This window comes from Cryptomeria japonica, chromosome 6, assembly GCF_030272615.1.
Source record: "Cryptomeria japonica chromosome 6, Sugi_1.0, whole genome shotgun sequence".
Lineage (NCBI taxonomy): Eukaryota > Viridiplantae > Streptophyta > Pinopsida > Cupressales > Cupressaceae > Cryptomeria > Cryptomeria japonica.
In genome coordinates, this window is record NC_081410.1 from 115,703,140 (window position 1) to 115,720,630 (window position 17,491).

Here is a 17,491-nt window from a genome sequence, read left to right on the forward strand (position 1 = left end):
AAAAGAATTTTAGACCGCTGTGTGGTTTAATATGTCTATGTGAGCTATTGTTTCATTATAGTTTTATTTATTTGCTTTTTGGAGTTTTTTTGAAAATGTGTTTCCGTGAGCTTGAGTTTATTGAATCTCTTTGCCTTTGGAGACTATTGATGTTCATTGCCATGAAGGAGCTTGTTGCTTTTTGTGTTTTGTATTCTATCTTGTAAGTCGGTAATGTGTTATTTGAAATCTTGGGTGTTCAGGAGAACTTTGGTTATGTGGAAGTTTCTATGTGATGTCGGGAGGCCATTCTTTCTTGATTTGGTTAAATGATTCTTTTACTTTTTGCATTGTGTTCTTGGTTTTGGGTTGATTATTGCCCTTGTTAGTGTGTATTTGAAGTCATAAATTGATATTGAGTCATTTTCATACTCGGTAGTTGGTTTCGAATTCCGTTCGGGCCGATTTTCGCCCTCTGCCACAAATGCGCTATAGGAATGTGCAAATGCGCTGCAGGAATGTATGAATGTGCTATTTTGTCTTTTGAATGCACTACACTAGTTGTCATAAGTGTTGGGTTACCTTGTGAATGCGTTGTTTTGATTTACAGACGTGCAAGTCTACTGTAACTAGTGTTCTGAGTTGTTTTGGCTTTATGTCTCATTTTTTATTAGTCCAGAGGTTGTCTTTGGGTTCCCTAAGATTTCTATGATGCTTTCTAGACTGGTCAATTGATCAGTTTTGAGTATTTAAATGCTATATTGGCTTATGAGCAATATGGATATGCCTTGTTGTTGATTATTGGGCACATGTTGTATATATGATGTTATTAAGATATTGGATATTATGGTTTCTATGTTGCCATTGAGAGGCTGGTTATTGACATACTAATATGCATTGTATTGATTATCATTTGGATATGAGAACCCTAGATATTCGGGTTATGTTTATTAGAGAGCCCTTGTTTATTTGAGCATGCATATGTTATTACCCTAAGGTCTAAGATCATGATAGGGGAAGTGGGCTTCCAAGTGAGTGGTCGGGGTCAAGAGGATTAGACTATCAGAACTCCTTGTGATATGTGCCAAGGTCTAGACCACTAGGATATCTCATTAGGATTTTTGTTTATGTGATCAAGAGATAACTAAATAAACTAATCCTATGAGGGATGGGTAGTAGTGATTCATGTTAACAAGATAAGAAAACAATTTGTGTGCCCCAACTCATAGCCCTAGAGTGGAGGCTCAGGATGAGCTTGGTAAGGCCCTGGAGATCCAGGTAATCAAACTCCCTTGATTTCCTCAAAGTTTGAGACAATTCCGCATGTGTATCAAGGGTGTCGGGGCAGAGACCCGAGGATCTAACTTCTTTGTGAGGATAACATGCGATGACACTCTTCCTTACATGTAGATCCTAGCTCCTTATGTCTTGTTTTTTGTGAAGCCTTCAGATGTCTTGTACTTTTGATTTATCCTTGTGATGAGATTTGGATTATTTTTTATGTGATTGTATTTTAGTTACAGTTGTTGCCATGTTTATGTCCTCTAGTTGTTAGGTGTAAGCCTAGATCTAGAGTGTGTGTGGGATCTTGTGTCATTCTCGGAGCATGGGGGTTGGTTCCTTATAGTTCCATATGGTCAAGTGGTTTGATGCCTTCTTCCATTGGGATGCCCTTCTCTTCATTGGATGTTCATGTGCATGGATGTGGATTCTTATCTTTGCAGCTTGTATTTGATCTCTTGGAGCATATTCTATGTAATTCTATGGATTAAACTCAATGTTGTAAGATGTAACTTGAGATGTTCTATAGTAGATTAAGAGACTATGTATCTTGTTGTAAAAGGATACTGTAATCACATGTAGTTGAGCATTGAGATAGTAAAATGTGATTATGGTTCTTGTAGTAAAAGATGTTGTTGTACTTTTGTTAGACATATAATATATTGGCTACTCATCTATGTTGTAATTGGGTATTATAGTCCATGTTGTATAGATGGTGCTATTTGGAGATTAACATTGTATGTGTATTTTATGTCATTGAAATGAGAAATGGCTATGCTTAGATTGTTATCTTGGAATTACTATGGATATTCATGGAATGGAAATAAATAAATAAGAAACATTTGGATTTGGTGTATATAAAATGAATCTAAGTAATATTGGAAATTGGGATAATGATGGCTTGTGGATATAGTAGTATAGTTAATTGGATGACTTCTGTGATCTTGGATGAAAAGATTATATGTTGAGTTATGATATTGTTATATTCTTATTATTGTGCTAAGTGATGATGTTGAGATACCTTAATAAAGTAATCTACGTGATGATGTTTATTTTCACTTGCATACTCATGTTCACATGATCATGTTTAGGATTGTTTATGCTTATGTTTAGATGATGTATTTGTTGAATATCATGTTAATATATTTCCATTCATATGAGTTACATATGCTATTGTGTTTCTTTAAACAAAATTTATCTCCATTTCTTTGTTAGATGGTTAGATTTCTCTAGGGTATTTTGATAGCCATTACACTCCCTAAGAGACAAATGAAATCATGTGTTCTCATGCATGCTATCATCAATGGAATGACAAAATAGCTTTCTGTCAATAGAGTCTCTCTCATTGACCCCCTAGGTATACACAAGCGATTACCTTCCTATAAGACAAAATTAATCCACGATCCTCAGTCTCTATGGATATGATTGTCATAATATTCATATTCCTCCTTAGTATCAAGGACATCCACTTTTTGTTATGAGTCTGGGCATGTAATATCAAAGTCGTGAGCTCTTGCCAATAGGCACAATTTGCATTGCAATAGGAAGGCTCTCTCATGCGAGAATTATAGTATCCAAGTTTTTCTAAGATATTCCTTCTGCTTTGTCAATCATACCCTTTCATCTCTATTTTTTTTTCAAATGAGTTGAAAGGCTTTACTTGTTGATTACTATTCATGACATTTATAAGTAAGTCCTCATCTTCATTACAGTTATCATCTTCAGAAGTGGAAGCGTGAATAAGATTTTCTCCAGCATCAGACTCTGAATCACTGCTAGCACCATCTTTCATCAAATCATCAAGGTGACCAAAGTCTAATCATTCTAAACTCTTAGAATTAATACTTTTATCATTTTATGTCACTTGGTACTCTTCTTCCTTAACATCTACAAAATGTTCATGGTCTTCATCATAATCCTTATTATTTTCTTGTCCAATTCATGTAGTCACAACATAATTAGGAAAATACTTCCTTTCCAATATGACAACCCACCATAATTAACTCAACAAAATTGACCATTTTTTTTTTTGTGTGTGTTTAATTTAATCATTGTGTTTGATTCAATTGCATACTCTGGGCATCCATCCATTTGGATTAGGCATTCATCCATCCGGGATGAGCATCTAACCATACGGGTTAGGCATTTGTCCATACGGGACATAAGATTTCATCTATCCAATATGGGATAGGCATCTACCCATACGGGGTAGGCATCTATCCAATCGGGATAGGAGGTGCTCTGGCCAAAGACTTAGACTCATCGGGACCATTCGGGTCCTGAGCCACTCACTAAGTACTACACTCTTCTAACAGAAGTGCACCAAGGTCTCCGTCCTTAGGAGTAATTAAACAACATAATACAAGCTTGAATTCTGCCTCGGAATTTGGCTTAAAGCCTCAGGAAGTCAAGCGAATCCATACGTGATTCCTTCCAAGTATGCATTGAATTAATTTTTCCAATTTAATTATCTTATCTTTCAAAATAGGATTCTTACTCAATCTTTCTTTTACCAAGCCTAGACCCCACCCACGAACGCCTGAGTACAAGGGACAACTCCGTCCCAAGATTGCCTACATACCCGCTTCGGCACGGGATCAAGGCGTAAAGTATGTAATTCTATTTTCTACTCTATGGTTTGATGTAAACTGGCTAGTGGGTACGCAACCCTTTCTAGGGTCAATGTCCCAGACAGTTTCTCTGCGGTTGCTACCCACAATGGTAATGCTTAAGCAAAGGCTCAAGATGGCCTATTGCTTGTGGCCTAAAATTACTAGATCCTAATTCTTATCATAAGCGTCACCCTTGACCAATTGCCAATCGACAACAATATCTCTTCAAAAATTAATTCCATAAAAGCATTTTTACTTAACCAACCCTAAAAGGGGTTTACTATGGTTTAACTCAACGGATGTAAAATCATTTGAAAATTATCTTATTAGATTATCGATCTAAGGGGGATTACCCGCCCCTTGGATTTTAACTTCCAAGTGTCCCTTATTACTCCCCGACGATTTATAGGGACGATGCCACAGACGTCATTGATGTAGCTTTATTAGGCATTAAGTGCAGTAGTTCAACACGACGACATTACCCGTAAGCGTGACCCAGAGGCACCGTATATACCGAACGCCACTAGGTTTTGGTTTCCATCTTCCTTTATTTAGTTTTCTAACTAAGAGCTATGAAAACATCATGCTTGAAAATAATCACCAAATGAATGTACATAATTAGACCTTTCGAAGTTAATTATTTGAATAACTACTTTGATGGCAACCAAGTACCGTTTGATAAAAAGAAATACCATTCTTCTACAACTCAACTAATTAATATATAATGGTATGATAAAGGCAATTATGAACTCATCTATTAAAACAGGTAACTTGTATGAAGATAATGGGAAGGTAACTTGCTCATCAATGAATGCAATTTAACATATAAGTAATGCGCATGATGTAAAAATAGTGACATTTACATATGAGATTAAGTAATGTTTACTTCGATCATGAGAATATTTAAATTATAGAGTTACTAATTCCAAATGAGTGATTAGTTTATACTTTTGGAAATTTTGGATCAAATCGTAATAATAGGACTTATTTGTTTTTAAGTGAGCCAAAATCACTGATCAAGTAGTCCAATAAATCCCTAAAGGGATTGAGACAATAATTTTTTATTTCAATCCTTTGCTAATTTATTAACTTAAAATTTAACTAAACAATTGTTAGCAATTAACAAAAAAATGTAACTAAAACAATCATTGATAATTAACTGAAAATTTAACTAAAACAATTATTAAAAATTAACTTAAAACTTAATTAAAAACGATTATAAATTTTTTTTCTTAATTAAAAACGATTATAAAAAAATTAACTTAAAATTTAATTAAAACAATTATTAAAAATTCCAATTTGCAATTTCAAAGAGTATAATAAATAAAAAAGCGAATTTGTTTTGTTTAATAGCAAATAGGGGGGGGGGAACCACGGGTCCCCCCTGCGGTCCTGCTTGCGCAGGCCCGTAGGGTTGAGGGGACACCGCGCCCCCCCCCCCGTACACCATGCGAAATTTATAATTTTTTTTTTTTACTGTGCCATTTTAATCTCCGACATTAATATATATATATATATATATATATATATATATATATATATATATATATATATATATATATATATATATATATATATATATATATAACAAAGGAGTATTTACTTATGAAAATAAGAACATGAATAAGATAGATAAACAAACAATTGTTTTAGATTGGTTTTCAGTAAACAGAAGGTTAATATTTTCCAGTATTTACAGGGGAATAGAGAGTTTATTTCTAGTATGCACAGGGAGATAGTTTATTTCCAGTATTCACAGGGAGATAGTTTATTATTTATCTAAAAATCACAGAGAGAGATTTAAAATAATCACAGAGAGAGATTTAAAATAATCGCAGAGAAATTTAAAATAATCACAGAGAGATTTAAAATAATCACAAAGAGATTTAAGAATGAGATTCAGAATTCCATTCGAAAAACTAGAGAGATGGATTAAAGGGAAGAAATAAAGATTCAAATCACACAAAGAATTTTAATCTCAGAAAGAGAGAGATTTTAAACAAATAAAAGAATATGATTTTCTTTTTGCTAAAATCTTTGGAAAAAGAAAAAAAACAAAAAGTAGGATCTTGTGCATATTTTCTTAAGGGAAATAAAATAAATAAATAACTATGAAAGCATTATCATTATTATTTATCCCCAAATGAAAGATTTAAATTTTAATAAAAGAATTTCTTTATGTAAAGGAAGATCTATAACTATTTATTTGAAAAATATGAATTCCTCATAAGTGAATGCGAAATAACAAGGAAAGAACCTGGTTTATCGAGCTTGATGTTGAATCCACTGGTTATCCTTTTGATCCTTCCTTGCAACTTGAGAGAAATAACTTAAAATTCCTGCAATGAAAAATGAACTACCAAAGAAGCTCTACTTCTAAAACTTGGGAAATTTTCTTCAAAACATAATCAACTCCCTTCTTTGAAACTTGCATATAATTTTATAAGAAAATTCCCTCCATTCCACTATCTAGAAAATTTAATTAAAAAGGAGATTCCTTCCCAATTTTGGACTTCATGCAAATTGATTAGACTTAGTGGGGGGAGTTACATGCAAGGTGGTGGAGATTCCTCTAGAAGCTTCTTATTCTTCCTACAACATGTGCCATAATTGGATGTGGAAAAATAAATAAATAAAAATAATGTATATTTTCCATGTGTGTGTGTGTGTATTATTATTTTATTCTTTTATAATATTCATTCAATCATTTAAATAGCTTATCCAAAAATATAATAGAATTGTATTTAAATCAAAAGGTGATAAAGGAGGGTTGTGATATCCAAGGCATCTATTCTACTTGAAATCATTTCCAATTTTCCATGAATCTTTATTTCCTCCACCTCATCCTAATACTTTTCCCAAGATGGGATTATCATAGGCCTCTGCATCACCCATCTCATCTTTTCCTTCAAATTCATCTTTTTCTCTCAATCTCAAGAAATATTCGGTGCCTCCTTCTCTACCCTTTGTAGTCATAGGTCTCCACTCACCTATAACAAATTCTTCCAGGGGTCAAGCCCTTTGCAGTTACAAAATCCTCATTTGAAACAAATTCCTTCTAAGGTTTTCTTTAGACACCTTCTTGCTTCTCTTCTCCCAAATCTTGTAGCTTTGATACCAAACTAATGTAAGTCAATTTCTAAATCAACAAAATACTGCAGCTATTTTTGTCTTTAAAGCGACATGAACTCCAAACTCAAAGAAAATTGCCAGTACATAATAAATCAACACACACATATAAAGATGCTATAGGAACTACCAAATCTCTTCACAATAATATTGCTTATTCTCATATGGTCAGACTTTGATAAACAACAACTAGTGAAAATATGGCAATCGAACACAAGTTTATTTTTGCCTTATATAAGAGGATGAATAGAATTTATTTACTACAACTTAGTTCCCAACTACACAACCCAAAACACTTTAGTCTAATCTTTCTTCTTTGTCATTCTATCAATCCTCCTTTAGGAAACAAATCCCACTTGCATTTATGCTCTGACATGCATCTCCTTCCACCTTGATCCTCCCTCTTTGTTTGACATCTGTCTCTTCTTGGTGTTGCTTGTTTAGTCTAAACTCCCACGCTCCTCACTCATATTGATCTCTCTTCTCCTACTCGACACGACCTGAACTCTATCCATGCCTCTTGATTCATTCTCCCAACTTCCTTGTTCTACCTTTGTCTTCCATTTTTACAACATTCTCCTTTCTTATGAGAAACTCCAACTTCCCCAACCGTATCAATTAATTCTAGTAAAGCAAGAGGTTCAAAAGTATGAAAATTAAGTTTCACCACCAATGAGCATGCAAGCTAATGCTCCTACATCATTTTGACAAAAATCAAAACTGCACAAATCAAGTTAGTTGCTAGGATTTTAAAATAGGTTAGCCAAAAACTAAAATAAAATGATAAAACTAAAAATTAAGAAACTATGATAGTAGTGCATAAAAAAATAATAAATGCAGGATACCAAAAGCGACTCCATAGAAACAACACACAAATGCACTAAAACATATGCCAAAAGCGTAGGAATAATGATCAAATGCATAGGAATAGAATAACATAGTAATTATACCTCATAGAAGCATAAGTTTGTTGAACACAGGTGTAAGAAAAGATTACAGATGCGTAGGATCCTAAAATAGAAGCACATATACCTAGAAAATATGCATAAGACATAGGGAGAGAAGAACATAAATAGTAATTGAGATACCAATTCATACCTACAAATTGAAAAACACCCAATTCTTTCACATAAAGCATTTGTATCCAGGGATGTGGGCCACATCGAGTGTGCTAAAATATATGATATGAAATATTGTTAGCAAGAGAATGTACTAAGAAGTAATAAACATAATTACATCTCTCAAATCACTAAATGTAGAAAAAGGGTATGCATGCAACTAAAATAAATAAATTATATTACACAAACCTTATCCATCTCCATTGATTCTTGAATCACACCTTGAAGAAATGGGTGTTTGTGTGCGTTGCTCATAGAATGAAGCACAATCACAAAATAATATTACGATTGCATAAAAATTCAAAGATTGTGATAAGGAAAATGAGATTAAATGATAATTGAATTTAAATATTTTTTGAAATGGAGATGAGGAAGGGGAGTTGATTTAATTGGACTAAAAATAGAAACTAGCAATTGGGAAGATAATGGAAGATTATTAACTTTGAGTGATTAATTAATGCGCACACACAATTTCTATTTAGAGACCGAGTTAAGTGAAGCAAGGAGAAGAAGATGCTAAAGTGATGAATAGTTTTTAATTAAGGGGTAAAATAGACTTTGAAGGGACCCAAAACCCTTTTGATGAATAGTTAATTGAGGTGACAAGAAAAAGATTCTAAAATAAAGGAATAGTTAATTAAAGAGATAGACTCAGTTTCCAAAATGGAAATTGAAGGAGGAAAATAAAAAATTTCAAATAGAAACCGACTCATATTTTAATTAAATAATATAAAATAGATAAAGAAAGATAGATAGTTAAATAATTTTAAGAATTGTTTAATTAATGTGAGGAGATGAAAATGAGGCAATTAAATAATTAAAATTGTTCAATTAAATGTAGGTTTGGAGGGAAAATACAAATTTGAAAAGATGAAAAGCGAGAAATGATGAAACATTAGCTTAATTAAATAATAAAAGTATTAATTATAGAAGAATAATTTATGAGATAAATATTAAGAATGCATCAATCATTTTTAAGTGTTTACACTTTCAGACGTCTCTTAGGATATTCCCACGCTAATAAACATGAAAAAGGACAACGAGAAATCTAAAGAAATCCCTTATGAATTCATTATTAGTTGAAAATACTAAAATTACCTTTTTGAAAGATAAACAACATATATTTTCTCAAACAATGTAAATAAAATTGGCTCTTTCTAGTCTTTGATATAATGAGAACTTAGGAATAATGATCAAATGCATAAAGCGTAAGAATAATGATCAAATGCATAGGAATAGAATGACAGAGCAATTATACCTTAGAGAAGCACAAGTTTGTTGAACACATGTGTAAGAAAAGACTAACATATGCATATGATCTTGAAATAGAAGCACATATACCTAGAACATATGCACAAGAAACAGGGAGAGAAGCACAAAAATAGTAATTGAGATACCAATCCATGCCTACAAATTGAAAAAACACCTAGTTCTTTCACATAAAGCATTTGTATCCAGTGACATGAGTCCCATCGAGCATGCTAAAATGTATGATATAAAATATTGTTAGCAAGAGAATGTACTAAGATGTAATAAACATAATTACAACCTCTCAAATCATTGAATAGAGAAAAAGGGCATGCATGCAACTAAAGTAAATAAACTATATTACCTCATGCACAAACCTTATCCATCTCCCAAAGTTGCTCATAGAATGTAGCACACTCACAAAATAAGATTGTGATCGCATGAAAATTCGAAGATTGTGATAAGGAAAATGAGATTGAATGATAATTGAATGTATAGATTTTCAAAATGGAGATGACGAGGAGGAGTGGACTTAACTGGACTAAAAATAATAAATTGTCAATTGAGAAGATAATGTAAGATTATTTATTTTGAGTGATTAATGAATGCGCACACACAATTTCTTTCTAGAGACCGAGTTAAATGAAGCCAGAAGAAGAAGATGCTAAACAGATGAATAGTTTTTTTATTAAAGGGTAAAATAGGTTTTGAAGGGACCCAAAACCCTTTTGATAAATAGTTAATTGAAGAGACAAGAAAAAGATTCTAAAATAGAGGAATAATTAATTGAAGAGATAGATTGAGTTTCAAAATGGAAATTGAAGGAGGAAAATAAAAAAAATTAAATGGAAATTGACTCATATTTTAATTACATAATATAAATTAGATAAAGAAGGAGATCTAATTAAATAGTTTTAGGAATTGTTTAATTAATGTGAGAGGATGAAAATGAGATAATTAAATAATAAAAATTATCTAATTAAATGTAGGTTTGGCAGGAAAATACAGATTTAAAAAGATGACAAGAGGAAAGTGATATTAGCTTAATTAAGTAATAAAAGTATTTAATTAATTATAGAAAAATAATTTATGAATTAAATATTAAGAATGCATCAATCATTTTTTTAGTGTCTACATTTTCAAAACTCTCTTAAAATATTCCCACACTAATAAACATGAAAAAGGACAACTAAGGATCTAAAAAATTCCCTTACGCTCAAACAATGTAAATAAAATTGATGACCCTTTTTTGGTCTTTGACACAATGAATACTTTCAAATCTTTATCTACTTAGTAAATAAAATTGATGACCCTTTCTTAGTCTTTGATATAATGAATACTCCCAATCTTTATCTACTTTGGAATATATGGCTTCAATGCCTCCTTAGTGTATTGACTTGCTTTTTGAGAATGTACAACCTCAATGGAATTGTATTTATGTACAATGTTGAAATGTATACAAAATATTTCCTAATTTTTATTAAAAAAAATTATTTCAATTTTATTTAAATTAAATCAAATGATTTAATTCAATCTTCAAATTGTTTTTTTTTAAAAACTTTTTTTTAATATTTTTGTTGAAATATTTTAATATAAGCGATACAATGTATTGGTGAGATGTATTATATGTTGATTAGTTTAAAGTACTATTGTTAAAATAATTATTTTGTCAATTCTATTAACATAATAAAATTTTATGAAATCATTTGACAAATTAAAGATGAAGTTACGAAACCACTTAAATATTTTTCTTATAAATGACGTTTAAAGTTAAAACAAAACAACCTATTTCAACAAAAAGTTAGAACTGTGTTGCATATGTTAATAAAAGATAGTCAATTGAAAATTAGGATTAAAGCTCTAAATATGTGCAAATTAATCATTGAATTTGAGCATGAATACAATTAACTTTAAAATGATGAAAGACATTAAAATTTGCACAAATATAGTACTTCTTGAGTAACCTATGAAATAAATAGATATAAAATGTAATTATTTAGAGTCTTTTATTGAATATTATTTTTTTATTGTTAAATTTAAAAATATTTTCCAAACTCTTGTCTTTAAAACTTACATATGTAAATTTTATTTATTCTAAATTTTTAATTATTTTAATCAAAATCTCTCATATTTTATCCTTTTCACCTTTTTAATAATCATGAGTACCCATACAAACTAAAATTGAATCCAATATTAAACAAAAAATTGCATTTCGTAATGTTAGTCGACAACCCTACAAAATAACATCATTATGAAATGGGACAATGAATAGAATAAAAATGTGATACAAAAACAAGGCTACACTATTAGTTATTTTATAGTCAAGATGAATAAAGTTAAAAAGATTCCATTAACAATGTAACTAGTATATCTATATTTAAAAAATATAGGTAAATTATGCCGAGAGATATCTTATAATAAAAGGGAATCTGAATGTAACGGTTTCATATAGTTGGAGACAAGTGGCGAGAATTCTATTTTATTTGGAGTAATACAATAACACCTCCACAAAATTCAAAAGATGACATATTTCACACATTTATTCGTCATTTGCATGTCAAATTGTTTCAAAATTGAATTTTTGTTTACGAACATTTTGATGTCATTACAGATGCCTCTCGACATAATTAATTATGAGCCTAATAGCTTATAACACACTATTAAGACTATTTACAACTATCATCCAATAGAATGATAGATAAAATAATTTTGATATTTTGAAACAAATATGAGAGAACTTATACATTAGAAAATCTAATCAAGGTATTTAAATTTGAGTCTCTCATTGGTTCATTTGTTATCAATTAATAAATTCTAAGAGATCCATTAGTATTCTCGCCTTTGGTAGGAAATAATAAGTTTTTCTTGAATAAAATGTGCATCACTATGATCCAATTAACTGATAAGTAAAGCCAAAAAAATTCAATCTTTAGTTTTTTTTTTTTAATACAAATATCATTCTTTTTAATTCGATAAAACAATTTCAATTGACACATAAACATATCATCTATCAATGAAACTGAATTCTACACCTCTTAATATTTATATATTAATATCCTATTTATTCATCGATTAAAACCTTATTATTTCTATAATTAAAATTAATTTTAGGGAAATAACACTAGTAGCTTTTATAGCTAACTTCACCCCCTAATCTCCTAAAAAATACATCAAATTTCTACAATTTTTTGGTTGTCTTCATATGTGACTTAATTCCTTATAACTATTGTTCAGGCTTCTCTGGTAAGTAAAGATGAATGCTGTGGGATCCGTTATGTGTGCAAGGGTCAAAAAGTGGTCATTTCAAAGTGCCGTCTGAAACATATTTTCTATTGTCTCATTACGCATATGCTTTGACGACCAAAAAAATCGCTCAATTGATCCAATACTTATGTACAAATGTCCCAATAATATTGTACTATCAGTACCAATAAAGTTACACAATTGATTTAGTTTCTAACTTTTTTTCTTCCAAAAATGAAAGACTATTGATCTACTAGATATTTTTTAAGTAAACTTTAATTAACAAAACCCGATAATAAATAATAATTAATACTCTTCCCCGAATACATCATACACCCATTTTTTTGGGTTTAGCTAATTTTTTTTTCAAAGTCCAGTCCCTAATTATTCTTCCATCTCATTCAACACCCAATTACACGAAAGACCGACATGCATATGCACAATCGTTTCCTTTAATTAATACGTATATTTTACAACTACGTATAATACGCCCTATTCCATATACAAACAAATCAAACGAGAGCGGACGTCCAAAAAAACTAAAAAAAATAGGCGAGGCAGGGCATAACAGCTCAAATTGTCTGGTAATTGAGGCTTAGATCTGTTCATCGCATTTTCTCGGAGCAGAAACAGATCGAAATTTGACCATGTCTGCGAGAAGGCGAACCCTGTTAAAGGTTATCATCCTCGGTGACAGTGGGTAAGGCAATTCAGATTTTTCATCCCTGTTTTAGCAGGTCCACTGTTTGGGCGCAATCCCAATTATTTTCGTCAGACCTTAGGTTGATATTTTGCAGAGAATTGTATTTTGTTAGAGTTCCATTATATTATTTTAGTTTTTCTCTGTGATAGGTTTGTGGATCGATGTTAGGGTTTGCATGTGGACTCGAATTTGACAATTGGGTTTTGTTTTATTGTTGTTTGCAGGGTCGGTAAAACGTCTCTCATGAATCAGTATCCTTAAGATTGTATTTATTTATGTTTTTTGTTTATTTGTGATTTTATAAAGAATTTGCGATTGTTTTTGAGTGATCATATGCGGGATTTCTAGGGCTGCTCCAATATCGTGAAATTCTGTATTTTGAGGGTAAGTTGTTAATAAATTACTTTTGCAGCTGGCAAAATCGCTAAAAAACATAGGTCTTCTGTACTTTTAGGGATTTTTAATTATTTTAATTTGCGAATCTTGTGATCCTTAGAAATACTCGTACCAAAATGTTCAGTGGAGTTATGGGACGTCTTATTGGGGTGAGGGGAACGAGAATTCGTAGTGCGTTAGGGCGCAACCTTCAGTTTTATTGTGGTTGGGGGATCTGAACCCCTCGCAATCATTTTGCCTCAAACTTATCTAATTTCCTCGAGGAAGAATTGGGCACTCTACAATTTCTATGCCAATACAGATTGTGAACCGTAGAGCTCGGGAACTCTCCTAGCAGCTGGGAGCAATCTGGATGAATGTAAGAAACGTGATGCCAAAGTTTTAAACTTTAAGCCTCATCAGCTAAGTGGAATATGAACACCCCCTAGTCGATATGCCACAACCTTGTGGCGAGGTTGAATTTTGAACCCAAAATCAATATGCTATATTCTTACCTGATTGTAGTGAGTGCATTTGAACTCTTCATAATGTTGCGTCACAACTTGACCTAATTGAGTTGAGGCGGACATGGACACATCATAAACATCACGACACGACGTGAGTTACTTTATTGCAGTGGAGAGATTTGAATTTGTTTCATGGTCTAACAATTTCTCTCCATAACCATCACACGATACCTGCCTGTATTTTTATGTTTCTACAATTCAATACCTTAGGTCAAGACTCAAAACTTTTGTTTCTTTGCAAAATAATTGGAATTTTCTTTTTCTAATTTAAGAGTAAGGAATTGACATTGTGTTTTCCCATAGGCTGTTGTGGTTGGCTATGGTATGTCAAAATAAAGTAAAATAGATCAAGGGATCTTTTAGATAATTCATGTAGCTTGTTAAATATAGTTGATGCTCAGTAATTTTGGGGCAAGAAATCTTTTTGAATTTTTCTACGATGAGATCAAAATATAATATTTTTTTGGCGAGAGAATTGAACCTTTATCTGGTTGCATTAGATAGCCGCTCAGTAGTTTGCAGCAAATGGTTTTCTGGAGAGTTCCTGCAGATTTTAAAGCTTTTGTTGTTGTTTTCACAGTAAATCGTGGGCGAGTTTATGGGCCTCCTTTAATTTGATGTGAATTAAGAGTTGCGTGAAACACATTCTTAAGATCTGTCAACAAAGGTCAATCTTGGATGTGCCCCATTTTTTTTGGTACCATAACCTTGGCACTTTGTCCATTGGTATCATGGTCTAACTTATTATTTGAATATGTTGTGTACTTTTTTAAAGTGTCTCCTTACTCCACGTGCCTTGAAATTTGTACCCTAGGTGAATAACTTGATGTAATTGGGATAAGTGATCATTTCAAGTGTTAATAAATGTGGTTAAATGAGGTCAAGACTCAATTTTGAGGGAAAAAGATTTGAATCTAAATGCTGCCCCTAGTTTTGACATGGCTAAGCTAAGTCAAGAGTCATTAATTTTAAGTTGAAACTATTCAAATTGTCTGTTTGTTCCTAATTTTATTGTTAATAGTAGTTTCAGTAAGGATTTGTGGGAAAACTAAATGTTTGGTATTGAATTAAGTGGAATTTCAGGCATGAAGTGCAGAGTGAGAAATATATGTGAGTTTTTCTACAAATAAGTTAATCTAGATCAAAATTGATTTGGTTGAGAGCAAAGCTTTTTGTGAGGGATTCCACTGTTAAATTAGCTCACAAAAGAGTTCATTATCTCCCCTTTTTTGACTAGTCGAAGTTAGGACTAGTTCACCTGTTATCCTTAAGTGCCTTATAGATATGTAAACAAGAAATTCAGCAATCAGTATAAAGCAACAATTGGAGCTGATTTCTTGACCAAGGAAGTGCAGTTTGAGGACAGGCTTTTCACACTGCAGGTCAGTATTAATTACCCATAGGCATTTTGATTTAGTTTTATTTTGTAATGTTCTTAGTATATGATATTCATAATATGAAACCAGTGTTGTGGTTTGCAGCTTTTCTTGATTTTTTTGCAAACCTGTTATATCAATGTCCTTTCATTGTTCTCATCATTAACACTAGCAGTTGCATGATAACAATACCATTGGTGAATTTGTGTAGTCGATGAACTGGGACTCAATCAATTAGTGGCCTTTAGATACTAGGTTTCTATCTTGTCTGAGGATTTTCTGTTGCTCGGCTGAGCATTGAATAGATCTTATACAGACTGATCTTCCTCGTTTTTGTCCAAACGTTCTTTCAAGGCAGATATGGGATACTGCTGGCCAGGAGAGATTTCAGAGCCTTGGTGTTGCCTTTTACCGTGGTGCTGATTGCTGTGTTCTTGTATATGATGTTAATGTTATGAAGTCATTTGATAACCTTAACAATTGGCGTGAGGAATTTTTAATTCAGGTATTTTGACTGAATTCTTTAGTAATTTAACTTTGCTGTTCATTCTGAGGTTTTATTGACTTGTGCTACTGCTGACCTTCCATCCAATTTTTTTTCACAGGCAAGCCCATCTGATCCAGAGAATTTTCCATTTGTGGTGCTTGGAAATAAAATTGATGTGGATGGTGGAAACAGTAGAGTGGTAGGTGGACTGCCATTTTGATTACCTAGTTCTTTGGAGTGGAATGCAGTCATGAAGTAGCTGAGCACAAATTTTGGTTGTTACAGGTTTCTGAGAAAAAAGCCAGGGCATGGTGTGCTTCTAAAGGCAATATTCCTTACTTTGAAACATCTGCCAAAGAGGGCTTCAATGTTGAAGCAGCATTCCAGTGCATAGCTAAAAATGCATTGAAGAATGAGCCTGAAGAGGAAATGTTAGTAAAATCTATGCCTTGCATCATTTCTATTTATATTCTAGTGTAATGTGATGTGAGTTATATATGTTTTTGTGTTCCAAATTTTTATATATATTTATTCATATTGCTTAGAATTGCCTTCTGTTTGCTGTTCTTGTTATTTGTTTTGTTTGTGGATCTTCCCCTCACATTATTTTCTTGTTTTTCTATGTCTATTGCCATCTTTTACATAATGATCCCTGTGGATTTATCGAGGTTGATATTAATCTATTTTCTTTGTAGATATCTTCCGGATACAATTGATGTCTCTGCTGGGAGACAACAAAGATCGTCAGGATGTGAATGCTAGCCTCTCATGTGTCATAAAAGGTTCTGGGTGCTATATATGGTCTTTTGCAACGAGTCTGGCCATTTGGGAGGGTGATTGAATATTGTTCGTGTTCGGTGTAGTGATTGAATTGTACTTTAGATAAATCTTGTTAAATTGTAGCTCTGTTCTGCATTCTCCTGTCTCTGAGCCCCAGGGTTTGATTACTCTATTTTGTATGATTCAAATGCTGAGCAGTTTAAATTTGTGTATGGCATGAGACCATGTACTGCAACTTATGTTGGTATTCTATTGTGATTATTTGAAAATATGGCTATAATTATTCTTTAGTGGTGCACCATTCAATAATAATAAGTGAAACAAATCTGAACTTACAATTTCTACATATTCAGTTAGTCTGTGGTCTGCTGAAATCCTTGTCGCTAAGTTACTTTTTTGTCTTTAGCTCTCAAATCACTATGAGCGTGTTTTTTCCATAATTGATTCTGAACAAAGTTTTTGAGTTGGATGCTTCTTTGATTCTTGAGCTTAAAGTGACCCTACTTTCTGGACTTCCAGTTTTCTTATTAATTTTTTTAAGCAAATTATGTTGTAGTTATTTGTTGTATTCCATATCATGTACAAAATCGATTCAATTGTATTGGAGCATTTCACAAAAAAATTGTTATACCT

General features: G+C 32.1%; 1 protein-coding gene across 1 annotated transcript; it reads left to right on the top strand.

Moving 5' to 3' along the window:
- Nucleotides 1–13,103: 13,103 nt before the first annotated feature.
- LOC131074799 (ras-related protein Rab7) lies at nt 13,104–17,204 on the top strand. The gene is made up of 7 exons (XM_058011478.2): nt 13,104–13,310; nt 13,538–13,564; nt 15,498–15,597; nt 15,950–16,096; nt 16,197–16,277; nt 16,364–16,509; nt 16,774–17,204. The coding sequence occupies exons 1-7, from the start codon at nt 13,258–13,260 to the stop codon at nt 16,838–16,840; spliced, it is 621 nt and encodes a 206-aa protein (XP_057867461.1). The 5' UTR covers nt 13,104–13,257; the 3' UTR covers nt 16,841–17,204.
- Nucleotides 17,205–17,491: the final 287 nt, after the last annotated feature.

Coding starts and splice junctions, on each gene's coding strand:
- LOC131074799 (XM_058011478.2), top strand. CDS start 13,258: ATGTCTGCGAGAAGGCGAACCCTGTTAAAGGTTATCATCCTCGGTGAC. Junction 15,598..15,949: donor ACAGGCTTTTCACACTGCAG/GTCAGTATTAAT, acceptor CTTTCAAGGCAG/ATATGGGATACTGCTGGCCA. Junction 16,097..16,196: donor GTGAGGAATTTTTAATTCAG/GTATTTTGACTG, acceptor TTTTTTTCACAG/GCAAGCCCATCTGATCCAGA.